The 14402-nt window shown below is 41.2% G+C and overlaps 1 protein-coding gene across 1 annotated transcript; it reads left to right on the forward strand.

Moving 5' to 3' along the window:
• Window positions 1-1370: 1370 nt before the first annotated feature.
• On the forward strand, window positions 1371-12242 carry CUNH19orf18 (chromosome unknown C19orf18 homolog). The gene is made up of 3 exons (XM_058574765.1): window positions 1371-3543; window positions 11003-11145; window positions 12015-12242. The coding sequence occupies exons 1-3, from the start codon at window positions 3404-3406 to the stop codon at window positions 12128-12130; spliced, it is 399 nt and encodes a 132-aa protein (XP_058430748.1). The 5' UTR covers window positions 1371-3403; the 3' UTR covers window positions 12131-12242.
• The last annotated feature ends 2160 nt before the right edge of the window (window positions 12243-14402 follow it).

Below are 14402 nucleotides of genomic sequence, written 5' to 3' on the forward strand. Positions count from 1 at the left end.
CTAACTTTGCCTTTGATCCTCTTCAAAGCCCACACAGAGAGACCTGCTGAGCCCACCCACAAGTTCACGGTCTCCGGGAGGACTACAGGTGAGCTGAGGGGCCTAGGAGGGTAGAGGATCCGTTCACACCCGGGGCTGAGCTGGGTGGGCCCCAGGCACTCACCCCAGGGCAGACCACCTCTGAGCAAACTCGAGTGCAGCGTCCCTCAGAGGGTGAGTGGTGAGGGTCCCACTCCACAGAGGAGGACACCAGCGCTGGGGTAAGCTCCAGCTCCCTTTGGGTGACACACGAGGTGTGACCACACACACACAGCAGAGCGGCCTTTCCGGCAGCATCTCTTCCTGCAGATTTGTCCCCTGGAGCACACTGAGGGTGGCCACTGGGCCCTGGTGCTCCTTCTGCCTCTTGAAGTCTGCCCTTCTCTTCCTTTTTTGTGCTAAGGCCTGGCATGACTTGGGTGCTTGCTGTCCCCTCTGCCTTAAATGCACCCCAAAAGGCAGGAAAGAGTAGCCCAGGGCGTAATGGCTCAGGTTGGATCCTCCCTTCCCAGGAGCGTTGGGGGACTGCCATCTACCCATTTCTCTCCCTCCTAGAGAGAGGACTGCTACCTGTCCTTTGCCCCTTCTCTTAGGAGGGGCAGTTCAGGCCCCCAAGCATCAAAGCATGGGGAAGTGCAGAGAAGGAGAAGCAGTCGGTGTAGCTGTGGTCCCGAACACGCAGGGTCTTCCCAAAGCTCAGGGGTGCGCCTTTCACTCACAGGTTCCCAGCACCGCGCCCAGGCACCTAGTGCCCCCCAGGCAATGGGACCCCACGTTTCATGAGCTTGCACCAGGGATGGCCTGTGGAAATGCTTGCTGCTCCTGGGCTTCAGGGGCGATGGCTCTGCCCAGAGGGCAGGGGTGGTTGTCTAATCAGACCCCGGAAAAGAGCAGCTCCTCCTGGGACCTGAGCACTACTGTGTTTAGTTTTGTTTTGGTATTGGGGATTGAACCAGGGACACTCCACTGGTGAGCTTCATCCCCAGTCATTTTATTTTTTTATTTTGAGACAAGGCCTTGCATATACCACCCTCCTCCTCAGCCTCCCCAGTCACGGGGCCCCTTAGCTGCTGATCCTGTGGAGTGCTGCTACCTCCCTTGTGGCGAGAAGTGTGTTGAAACCACACTGCCCTGGGTTATGGCCGGAGCCCTGCGGGGGCAGGTCCCAGGACAGTGCTCTCATGGATGGGACCAGTGCCTTAGAAGTCCAGAGAAGGATCTGGCCTCTGATAGGGCAGCCAGGGGCCCCCAGTGCCCAGTCCAGAGCTGGGGAAGCACAGCTCTGCTGTCCAGAAGCCAACAGGTTTCTGGTGCTTTGGTACAGCAGGCTGCACAGGATGCAGTACACGGCGCATCACAGCATCTCATGACCCTGCCTTCTGACCCCATGGCTTCCTCCAGGGTGCACCCGCCCTCCTTCCCCATCTGTAGCAAAGCTCCTCTGACTCCTCCTCTCCTTGAGCCTGCTCACTTGGGCTTGGTTCTCACACAAGCAGATCCTGCCTCTTCCCTTGTCTCTAATGGCCTCCCGTTGGCCACTTTCAGCCTCATGGCACCTGACCATGAAACTGCTGCTCTTCCCTCTGCAGCATTTTGCTGTGAACACATGCAGACATTCAGGAAGCTGTCAGAGCTGCAGAGAACCCTGGGCACCCATGGCTCACCATCTACGGTGGTCACCTGCACTCCCGGTGCCCGGCGGCCAGGTGGTTTGTGTAGCATCAGGCTGCGTTTCCACCTCAGGGCACTTTCGGCTGTCAGAAAACTCTCCATCCTGGTGCTGGACAGCTGGTGCCTGGGAAGGGGCTGCTGCTTACAGGTTTCTTTAGGCCCCCAGAGTATATGGATCCCATGGGAATGTCACAACTTTTTAACGTGAACAGCAACACTGGAAAAACTACCTCTTAGAAGTTATTACAACAGCCATTTGAGGAAAGTGATTTGTAATGTAGAAAGTTGAAGCTTAGGCAATTTAAGCAGCTTGCGGTATCTACCTGGTAGGTTTGCCTGCAGTGAGATTTCATTCTTCACACTGAAAGGACATCTTTTCTGAGCTGCTGTGATTGAATCTGGAATGACACTGTATATTTTCAACTAACAGAGAGCTAGCTGGGTCTTGAATAAGGATAGCTGCTCTGGATGACTTCAGAACATTGCTTACCATGCATCAAACAGGAGTCAGAATCCTCACAGACTGAAGCAGACTGGCCTTGACCAGATCTGGGATGACTTCAGAGCTGGGATTGAGCAAATGAACACCAGACAAAGCCAAGTCTCAATTCATGGAACTCCACGTATAGCCTCCTGCTGGAGCTGAGATCCATTTGTTTAGAATTTTGATTATCTACTATTTGGATCTTTGAATTATTAGAAATTTTACCTTGTGCTTTCTCTTCCCGGTCCATCCTATATAATAATCACCAACTTTGGAGGAAAAAGAAAATTCTCCATTCTATATCATTGCTGGGACACAAGGTGAAAGAGGCCAAGCATGTGACTGGACATAGACAACTGGCAGGTTTTATAAGTAGCTGAGTAATGTACCTGTTTTAGCAATTGTTTTCTGTTCAACTTGTACAAACAATAATTCCCTAGTAATTGTTTTAAATTTCAGATAATGTAAAGAAGAGCAAAACATCTGAGCTTACAAAGACCAGCCATGGCTTTATAGCACAGACCATAACCCTGAAATCTGACTCTTGGAACAGAGGTTCGTAGAATCCTACCCCAAATTGCCCAGTAATCCCCTTTCATTACAGTACCAGATGACCTGAGGAAATCTAGTCTGATTCATAGAACTAAGCCATTCTCCTTGCAGCTACACGATGACAGGTGAAAAGTACCCATCAATGACAGGTGTTGCTCTAGGGACCAGAATGTCCCCAGATGACAGGATCTCTATGGGGATCAGGATGTACCCAGATGACAGCCACTGTTCTAGGGATCAGTATATCCCCAGATGACAGATGTCATTATAGAAACCAGTATAACTATTGAGCAAGAGATGACTTTGAGGATTGGAGGTAGATTAAAAAAAAGGCAGGATTGGGATCCTGGCTCAGCGGTAGAGTGCTTGCCTAGCATGTGCGAGGCCCTGGGTTCGATCCTCAGCACCACATAAAAATAAATAAATAAAGGTATTGTGTCCAACTACAACTAAAAAATAAAAAAAATATATTTAAAAAATAAAAAAAGGCATCAGAGATTGTTGGGAACTAAAATTGTATTTGTTTATACAGCCTGTGCAATATAGCCTTAGTATATTTAAGAAATTAAGAATATATTCTTAAAGGTATTTTTTGTCTTCTATTCTCTTTGTAATAGCAGTGTGATTAACACATGTTAGTTGAGAAATTCAGCTAAAATGAGATTTTTGAGCACTTGTCTTCTTTCCATGTCAGCAGTGATTCCGCACAGACCTGCTCTTGTTCAAGTGATTCTAATCGCGTGTATAGCCTTCAGCATTGCTCTGGTATGTGGGATCATGGTCTCCTATATGATACAGTAAGTGCATGTGGAAGAACACCCACCATCCTCAGATGACAACTTCATGAGTGTATCATTTAGTGTCAAAGGGTGATGATCCTCCTGATGCGCTAAGTTATTATAGTCATTGTACATTTCCAGACCCATGTTTTCAAAATACCAGTCATGTTTAGGTTGGGTCATGATGTAACTCAAAAGGAAAAGAAAAGAAACAATACAACTTAGTATAACAGAAAACTTGGGAAAAGATTGCAGGTATTAAAGTAAAGGCCCATTTTTGAAACTTTTGGAAAGATACGTGCACATTTGTGAAGAAAGACACATTTCCTGTGGTGGGCTGGCCATGGGAGGGATTTGAAAAACATCAGGCCAGTGTCCTCTGAGTGTGGTGTTCTGGGGTGAGCTTGATACTTTGGAGTCACCCTGGCACAGAAGGAGGAGGTAAATGTGCTCTCTTTTTGTCTGCAAATTTGCTGATGCTGTCCAGGGAAACAGTAGCTTTTGGGGAAGATATTATACCCTCTCAACATAAGTAAAGCTTGGAATCAGGCTCTTTCAGGTGACATGGTATTTTAAAAATTAGTTATAAAGTGGGGGCTGGGATTGTGACAAGAGCACTTGCCTAGAATGTGTGAGGCACCGAGTTTGATCCTCAGCACCACATAAAAGTAAATAAATAAAATAGAGGTAAAAAATTAGTTGTCAACCATGATCCCGGCCCATCTGCTGCCCAGAAGGAGGAGCAGCAGATGACCATGACCCTGGCCTGCCTGCAGCATGGCAGGAGCAGAGTGTCCCTTGAATCCACATTGATAGAGACGAAGACATTCAGACAATATGAAGAAACAAGCGAAGAAAGTGCCCCAAACAAACCAAGCTGATACAATAATAGATTCCACTGACAACACAGTACATGAAATGTCAGAGAAGGAGTTCAGAATGTACAAAATTAAAATGGTCTGCAAAGCAAAAGTGCATCACCAGGATACAGGAAGGCAGAGATACAAGCCAAATGAATGTGCAGTTTCTTCAATGAAACGATAGCAGAAAATTTTCTAAACATGAAGAATGAATTGATTTCAATCAAACACAAGAGGCTTACAGGATACCAGATGTACAAAATTTCAATGATCCACACCAAGGCATACTATAATAAAAATGCCTAACATACAGAATAAGGAGAGAATTGTAAAAGCTGCAAGAGAAAATGATTAGATTACATATAGGGGAAACCAATTTGGATTGCAGCAGATTTCTCATCCCAGACCTTCAAAGCTAAGAGATCCTGGAACAACATATACCAAGTTCTGTAAGAAAATGGATGCCAACCAAGAATCTTATACCCAGCAAAATTAAGCTTCAGATTTGATGACAAAATAAAAACTTCCCACCATAAACAAAAATTAAAAGAATTTACAATGAGAAAGCTGGCACTACAGAATATTCTTGGCAAATAATCCATGAGGAAATGAAAAACAACAATGAAAATCAGCAAAGGGAGGAACTACACTAAAGTAAAATACAATCAAAGGAGAAATCAACTCAAGTTAAAAACCCAAAATACACCAAAATGACTAGGAATACAAACCATGTCTCAATAATAACCCTGGATGTTAATGGCCTAAACCTATCAATTAAAAGACATAGACTGGTAGATTGGATTAAAAAATTAATCAATATGCTGTGTTCAAGAGGCTCATATCATAGGAAAAGACATCCACAGACTGAAGGTGAAAGGATGGGAAAAAACATATCACTCACACGGGCCACATAAACAGGGGTTTCCATCCTAATATCAGATGAAGTGGACTTCAAAGGTATGCTGCTTAAGGGAACCATACACCAATAAGACATAACAATCGTAAATATCTTTGCCCCAAACAATGGAGCATCTACATATGTCAAACAAACCCTTCTCAATTTCAAGAAGCAAATAGATCACAACACAGTAATATTGGGTGACTTTAACACACCTCTCTCACCACTGAATAGATCTCCCCCCAAACAAAAACTAATCAAAGAAACCATAGAACTCAATAACACAATGATTTAGACTTAACAGACATATATAGAGTATTTCATCCACCATCAAGTGAATACACCTTCTTCTGAATAGCACTTGGTTCCTTCTCTAATATAGACCTTTATATTATGCCACAAAGCAACTCTCAGCAAATAAAAAATAGATATATTACCCTGTATTCTAGCAAATCATAGTGGAATGAAACTAGAAATTAATGATAAAATAAAAAATAGAAGCTACTCCAACACCTGGAGACTAAATATTTTAAATGAGCAATAGATAGCAGAAGATATCAGAGAGGAAATAAAAAAATTCCTAGAGGTAAATGTGAATACTGATACAACATATCAAAATCTCTGGGACACTACAAAGACAGTGCTAAGAGGAAATTTCACTGCATTGAGCTTATTCATCAAAAGAAAAAGTCAACAAATAAATGACCTAAAATTACATCTCAAAGCCTTATTAAAAGAAGAAGAAATCAACACCATAAGAAATAGAAGACAGGAAATAATTAAAATCAGAGCTGAAATCAATGAAAATGAAACAAAAAACATTTTTTTTAAAAAATTGAAAAAATGAAAAGTTGGTTCTTTGAAAAAATAAATAAAATTGATAAACCCTTAGCCATTCTAATGAAGAGAAGGAGAGAGAAAACTCAAATTACTAAAATTTGTGATGAAAAAGAAAATATCATGATGACACTATTGAAATACAGAGATAATTAGAAATTATTTTGAAAATTTATACTCCAATGAGAGAGAAAATCTCAATGACACAAATTTCTATAAACATATGATCTACCCAAAGTGAATCAGGAGGACATAGGCAATTTAACATTAATTTCAAGCAAGGAAATAGAAGACGCCATCAAAAGCCTACCAACCAAGAAAAGCCCAGGACCAGATGGATTCTCAGACAAGTTCTATAAGATCTTCCAAGAAGAACTAATAACAATACTCCTCAAATTATTCCATGAAATAGAAAAGAAATTCCAAATTCATTCTATGAGGGTAGCATCACTTTGATACCAAAACCAGACAAAGACACATCAAGGAAAGAAAACTTTAGACGAATATCCCTGATGAACATAGATGCAAAAATTCTCAATAAACTCTGGCCAGAGGCAAACAACAACATATTAGAAAGATTGTGCACCAAAATCAAGTGGGGTTCATCCCAGGGATGCAAGGTTGGTTCAACATATGGAAATCAATAAACATAATCCATCACATCAATAGACTTAAAGACCAGAATCACGATTATCTTAATAAATGCTAAAAAAGCATTCAACAAAATACTGCACCTCTTCATGTTCAAAACACTAGAAAAACTAGGAATAGTAGGATCATACTTCAACACTGTAAAAGCTATCTATGCTAAGCCGAAGGCCAACATTTTATTTTTTTTATTAGTTGCTCAAGACAACACAATGATCATGACATCATACATTTGATTCAAATAAGGTATGAATTCTCATTTTTCCACGTGTACAGATTGCAGGGTCACATTGGTTATACATCCATGTGTATACCTACAGCAATCCTAGTGTCACAAACATCATTTTAAATGGAGAAAAATTGAGAGCCTTCTAAAAACTGGGACAAGACAGGGATATTGTCTTTCATCACTTCTGTTCAACATAGTCCTTGAAATTGTAGCCAGAGCAATCAGACAAAAGAAATTAAAGGGATACACATAGGAAAAGAAGAACTCAAACTATAACTCTTTGCTAATGACATGGAATTGATCCAAAAAAAATTCCATCAGAAAACTTCTAGAACTAATGAATAAATTCAGCAAAGTAGCAGGGTATAAAAATATCCATAAATCAAAGGCATTTCTATACATAAGTGATGAATCCACTGAAAGAGAAATTAGGAAAATCACCTCATTCAAAATAGCCACAGAAAATACAAAATACTTGGAAATCAATCTAACAAAGGAGGTGAAATACCTACACAATAAAAACTACAGAATACTAAAGAAGGAAATTGAAGAAGAACTTAGAAGATGGAAAGATCTCCTGTGCTCTTGGATAGACAGAATATTCAAAATGGCCATAATACCAAAACTGTTATACAGATTTAATGGGATTTCTATTAAAATCCCAGTGAAATTCTTCATAGAACTTGAAAAAGCAATCATGAAATTCATCTGGAAAAATAAGAGACCCAGAATAGCTAAAGCAATCCTTAGCAAGAAAAGTAAAGCAGGAAGCATCACTATACCAGACCTTAAACTATACTATAGAGCAATAGTAACAAAAATAGCATGGCATTGGCACTAAAATAGACATGTAGAACAATGGTGCAGAGTAAAAGAGACAGAGACAAACCCACATGAATACAGTTATCTCGTATTAGACAAAGGCACCAAAAACATACATTGGAGAAAGGAAAGCCTCTTCAACAAATGGTGCTGGAAAAACTGGAAATCCATATGTAGCAAAATGAAATTAAACTTCTGTCTCTCACCATGCATAAAACTGAACTCAAAGTGGACCAAGGATCTAGGAATTACACCAGAGACTCTGCACCTAGTAGAAGAAAAAATAGGCTCAAATCTTTATCATGTTGGATTAGTTCCCAACTTCCTTAACAAGAGTCCTAAAGTGCAAGAAATAAAAGCATGAATCAATAAATGGGAGGGATTCAAACTAAAATGCTACTTCTCAGCAGAGGAGACAATCATTGAGGTGTAGAGACAGCCTATAGTATGGGAGCAAATTCTTACCACATGTACATCACATAGAGCACTAATCTCCGGGATATATAAAGAACACGAACAACTTAATACCAAAAATAAGAAACAACCCGATCAATAAATGGGCTAAGGAACTGAACAGACACTTGTCAGAAGAAGATGTACAAGTGATCACCAAATGTATGAAAAAGTGTTCAACATCTTTAGTAATTAGAGAAATGCAAATTAAAACTACTCTAAGATTTCATCTCACCCCAGTCAGAATGGCAGTTATCAAGAATACCAGCAATAATAAGTGATGGAGAGGATGTGGGGGGAAAAGGTACTCATACAGTGCTGGTGGGACTGCAAATTGGTGCAACCATTTTAGAGAGCAGTGAGGAGATTCCCAGAAAACTTGGAATGAAACCACCATTTGACCTAGTTATCCCATTCCTCAGTCTATACCCAAAGGACTTAAAATCAGCATACTATAGTGACATAGCCACACCAATGTTTATAGCAGCTGAATTCACAATAGCTAAAATGTGGAACCAACCTAAATATCTATCAATAGATCAATAGACAAAGAAACTGTGATATATATACACAATGTAATATTACTCAGCATTAAAATAGAATAAAATTATGGCATTTGCAGGTAAATGGATGGAGTTGGAGAATATTATGCTAAGCTTAGTAAGCCAATCCCAAAAAACTAAAGGGCAAATGTTTTCTCTAATTAGTGGATGTTGATCTATGATGAGGGTAGCATAGGAAGAATGGAGAAACTTTGGATTGGGCAAAGGAGAGGGTGTAGAGGAGTTATGAAGATAGGAAAGATGGTGGAATGAGATGGATATCATCACCCTAGGTACATGTGTGATTGCACCAATGGTGCATCTTTATACTGTATATAACCAGAGAATTGAAATGTTGCACTCCATTTGTGTACAATGAATTGAAATGCATTCTGCTGTCATGTATAACCAAGTATAACAAAAGATTAAAAAATTAGTTGTAAAGTGACATTGTGCTATTGGCCCAGAGTCTACACTGTGCTTCCTACTCCCAGGAGTTCCACCCACCCATCAGAAACAGCCCCAGAAGTACAAATGTATTTGCTCTTTGAGAATTAAGTGTGAGAACAAGGAACATATTGCCACACATGGGATGTTTTTAAGAAAGCCACTCAAAGACCACTTTGGACTAGGTCAACTGAAGGTAAAATGAGATGGGAAGTAAAATGGGAGGTGCTCCACTAACCAGCATGGAGCCTGCTGTTTGGTTCTGGGTTATCTGAGGTGATAATCTGGGTTGACTTAATGGTGTAACTGAAATGTGATTAATTACTATGGGAAATACGTTAACAAATCTCAAAAGCTTCTAACTTAGGTCACTAAAACATTGCTGAAGTTCAGTGCTGGATAAAGCACTGACCTACATTTAACCCTGTGAACATCATCATCTGTGCCACCTGTTATGTTCCTCACAAGTTGCCTAGAGTCTGGGGCAGAAGAAAAAACACATGGCCCAAAAAGCATGCTTTTATGTACTGGTCTATCTCTACTGGTTTCTCTTTCACAGAAGTAGCTTTTGAAAATACTACTGGCAAGTTTACTTTCATTTAAACCAGGAAGGTAAAATTCTAACAAATTCTAGCTTTGTTTTAGATAAAATATTTCAATTTATGTTGTGACTTTCAATTTTTGAATACAATCTCATTTATTTTAGTGTTTGGAAATGAAAAATCACTTAAAATCAGCATTGGGATCCTATCTTCATTTAAGATTTTAATATTTGGCTTATGGTTTTGGGGGGTCATTCATTTCAATTTTTGAAAATATTGTGTTAGTATTTATCTTTGTGCCTGGGTGTTTTGGTGCCTCTTAAACTTTGTTCTTGAGGTGAAGGCCTCATTCTACCCAATATCATGATCAACTTTGGTAAAGTTTACCAGTCCAGTTCTTGCCATCCATAGCAAGCTCTGGATGCTCCCACAACCTTTCTCATCATGGTCCCCTTAAAGTAACTTTCATTACCCAAGTCTCACAGAACTGGGAGGGCAATGATGTCAGGAAAAATCAGGAGCCTGTGTCATGGTCCACAGTGAACAGGAACAGCAGCTCCAGGAGCCACTCCAGGACTGGACCACAGGAAGTGACTTCCCTTCAGTAGCCTCAGTTTAAGGGAGGATCAAAAAACTCAGTAAGCAGGATAAGTACTATTTTAAGGCAGTACTTTTAAAATTCAGATTAATGCCAAAAAAATCCACAGTGACCAAAATATCAATATTTTCAATACAGAACCAGTGACGGTGCTGGGCTGAGCCATGTTATGGAGCCTCAGCAAAAGGAAGACTTTTAATACCCACCCGTCTTTATTCAAAATGTTGTTATTGTGTTTATGATACATTTTTGGCTTTAGTTTTTATTTCATCATGTATTACATTGAATTATGATTTGTCTTGATGGTAGGTTTTCTGTTTGTTTTTACCAACCCCTTAAATTTTGTACCCAATGTGAGTGCCTCATTCACTCCTAGTCCTGGCTTTGATCCACAATTTCGGATTATCAGACTCACTCCTTCCTCCAGAATTTGGCCAGTCATCCCACCCAGAAATCTGAGGTCTTCTCATGATCAGTCTTATTTAATCGCCTGCTTCCTCCTCCATCCCCACTTACCACCTCCTTTGCTGTTAAAATGGTGCATGAGTAAGACAACGATTCATCATGAAAACTGCACCTGAACTCACGTGTTCTTCTCCAGTAGGCTGGTAAAGGCTGAGGAGAAGCAGCAGCTTGCGGAGCTTTATGAAAACATTGAGATACCATATGAGGAAGTTTCTGAGGATGAGTCCACCAGCCTGCTTCCAGAGAACGAGAAGGAGCTGGGGAAGTTCATCCGTTCAGGTAGTGATGGGCTAGTCTGACTAAGTGGATACAAGGTCACACGAAAGCTCGGCCAGCAATTTTTTAATGGTTTAGTTTGTAAAAGCAAAGAAAAGTGGGAGATAGTGGATTCCCTGGTAGGAAAGATGGACACCTGTGTCCATACCCACAGAAGCAACCATTCTCCTCCAGTCCTGGAAGGCGGATGGCTGTGTGGCTGCTTGTTTCCTAATGCATGGTGATCCCAAGGACCCTGGGACAGAGTCCAGGAAGTAAACTCTGCAGAACAGAACTTTCCCTTAAGTATAATTGTTTCTATGACGTTGTTCTCATGTTTAGGACACAGTTATGCAGGCATTTCTCTTGCCTCAGTCTGCTGTGGAGGTAGGTCCAGGATCACAGAACAGATGCCCCTACCCCCAGGGGTGCCTGCCCACTGTGAAGGGGTGGCCTGAATGCTCCTGCACACTGATCTCTGAAAGTTCTGAGATTCTTGGACACCTGTTACAAACTTCTAGAGGGAACACATGTGATTCTGTCTGATCAAGTCATACTGATACCCACCTCTGGATTCCCTCTAACAATTCCAGACATGGACAGCCCAAAAGAGCCAAAAGGCCCAGGAGCCCTTTTCATAACCTAATAGAAAATATTTTTTCAATATCTTTTTGTTACATTGGATGATGACTTTTACTTGTTCTTTTTAAAAATTAGGCATTTATAAAGTTTTTATATACAAAAGGGAAATGACATTAAAATTAAATAACATTTATCATCTCAAGAAGCCCACTGCTTGTTCCTTCATTTCCCATGTTGCACCCTCAATCCTTTCTTCTCCATTCTCATTCCTCACTTTCTCACATCTCAATAATTTCATCTCTACATTTTAGTTATCAAATTGAAAAGGAGGGAAAATATTGAAAAGAAGAAATTGAGGGAAGAGCAAAAGTTAATGAAAGAAAAGATAAAGGATGCCATGTACGGTGCAAAAATGGAGAATCTGTGAAAGCAAGTGGGAGATGCAGGCTGACAAGACCACATGGCAGCGGTGGCTGAGGACGCAGCACGACCTGCTCCGAGAGCCCGGAGAAGAGCACTCCAGAGAAAGCAGCATCGGAAGTTTGTAACAGAAAATAAATTCCTGTGGTCAGCAACCCTTGCTTCGTAGCTCTGATCATCCATGGACAATTGTAGCTTGATTGGAGAACAGAAGGAATCCAACTGTGTTAAGGGAAAAGGAGAAATTGTCAGGATTTTCTTCTCTTGCTCCTCACAGGTTCAGATAGAGGCACAGATAGTTTCTTTGGGCAGGACCCCATACCATGCTAGCAAAATGCTTTCATTAGACAACACTTTCTCTTTGTCATTTTCTATCAATTCCAGGCATTTATTTGTGACTATTTTACACATGAAGAGACTGAGGTTGCCACAGTAAATGACACCAGATTAAGGCAGGCCTGCGGATGTCAGCTCTCTGGAGCACAGTGGCCTGCAGTGAGGAGCCATAGACATAGCCAAATGTAGCAAGCTGCAAGCCGGGAGCTGCCAAGGGCTGTGAAAACACAGGAGGCAATATCTAGTCTAAATGGTGCAGTTGCTTTGGAAATGTCTGGCAGTTTCTAGAAAGTTCAACACTGAATTACTGCCTGACCCAACAATTCTACTCCTAGATACACATTCAAGAGAATTGAAAACACCTTCCACACAAAACTTTGCACACAAATACTCATAATGCCATTATTCAGAAGAGCTGAAAGTGGAAACCACCCAAATGTCCACCAACTGATAAATGGATGAACAAAATGCAATCTATCCTTACAATCAGATTTTTTTTTAGCAATAGAAATGAAGTACTGATGTACACCACAACATAAATGAATTCAGAAAACATCATGCTACGTGTAAGGAGCAAGACACCTACTATACAACTCCTTTTATACACAGAACAGTCAGACCTGCAATTGCAGAAAATGGGTTAGTGGCTCCAGAGCTGGGGGAAGGATGAAATAGGATTGATTGCTAATGGGAATGGTATTTATTTTGGGGGTAATGAAAATGTTTCAAGATTTAATAGTGGTAATGGCTGTTCAACCTTGTGAATATGCTGAAAACCACTGAGTTGCACTTGTGTTTTTGTGTGTATGTATGCTGGAAATTGAACCAGGTCCTTGTACATGCTCTATCACTGAGCTTGACTTTCAGAACCCAAAAGTGTACACTTTAAAAGAGAATTGCATGGTATATTAATTAAGTCTCAAACGAGCTATTAACAAAAAAGATTTAGTCTAACTTGAGGATGAGCTGAAGACAGACCAGTCTCCTGACTTTTGCTTTCAATTTCCATATTTCCTAAACTTGAAAAATTCTAAAAGACAATGTGACACAGGAACAGGGGTGCTGTGTAGTAGAGGCTGGGGCAGTCTAAAGAACCTTTCAGGGCTGGGGATATAGCTCAGTTGGTAGGGTGCTTGCCTTGTAGGCAGAAGGCTCTGGCTGGGTTCGACCTCCAGCACTGCCAAAACAAAAACCCCCAAACAACTTTCCAGCCAATAGTTTGAAGCTGCATGTGGGGTATAGTGAGGGAAAGAAAGAACCACATATGGGACAGATGTTCCAGTTGGTAGCAGGATGACATAGCAGCCAGGGAGCTGCCTTGATTCACAACTCTCAGGGCCTGGGGGCCTTCAGTGTTCCCAAAGACATCCTTATCTCTGCCCAGCTACTCTTAGACAAAATCCCAACTCAGGGAGGCACTAACGTGAAGTCACTTGCCTTAGTCTGGTTGGCTTTTCTTAACAAGTATCTTAGTTTGGGTGGCTTAAAGGGAAAAAACACATTTATGTCGCATAGTTCTGGCAGCTGAAGTTCAAGATCAGGGTGCTAGCATGGTTGGCTTCTGGTGAGGGATCTTTGAGATGGAAAGGGAGAGAAAATCCTGGCTTTTGTGAGGTTGTAAGTAAGGGTACTAATCCTACTCACCAGGGCTCCACCCTCATGACCTAATTACCTCCCAACATCTCCATTTTCAAATACCATCACAGAGAATCAGAGCTTCAACGTATGAATTTGGGTGGACACATTCAGTCTACAGCAACTGCTTTTCAAAACCCTACCTACAACTATTTGTTGAGCAGCTACCACTGCCATCAGCTTGCTCATTTGATAGACAACATGGCAAAACAAGCTTTAATGTCCATCAACAAATAACACTGCTCAGTTGTGGAACCTCCAAAATCAGTGCGAGGACTAACCAGTCTCCAAAGCCCGACTGGACGGAC

The sequence above is a fragment of the Marmota monax genome, unplaced genomic scaffold, assembly GCF_021218885.2.
Source record: "Marmota monax isolate L192 unplaced genomic scaffold, Marmota_monax_Labrador192_F-V1.1 WCK01_AAM20220418_F8-fsc00215, whole genome shotgun sequence".
Lineage (NCBI taxonomy): Eukaryota > Metazoa > Chordata > Mammalia > Rodentia > Sciuridae > Marmota > Marmota monax.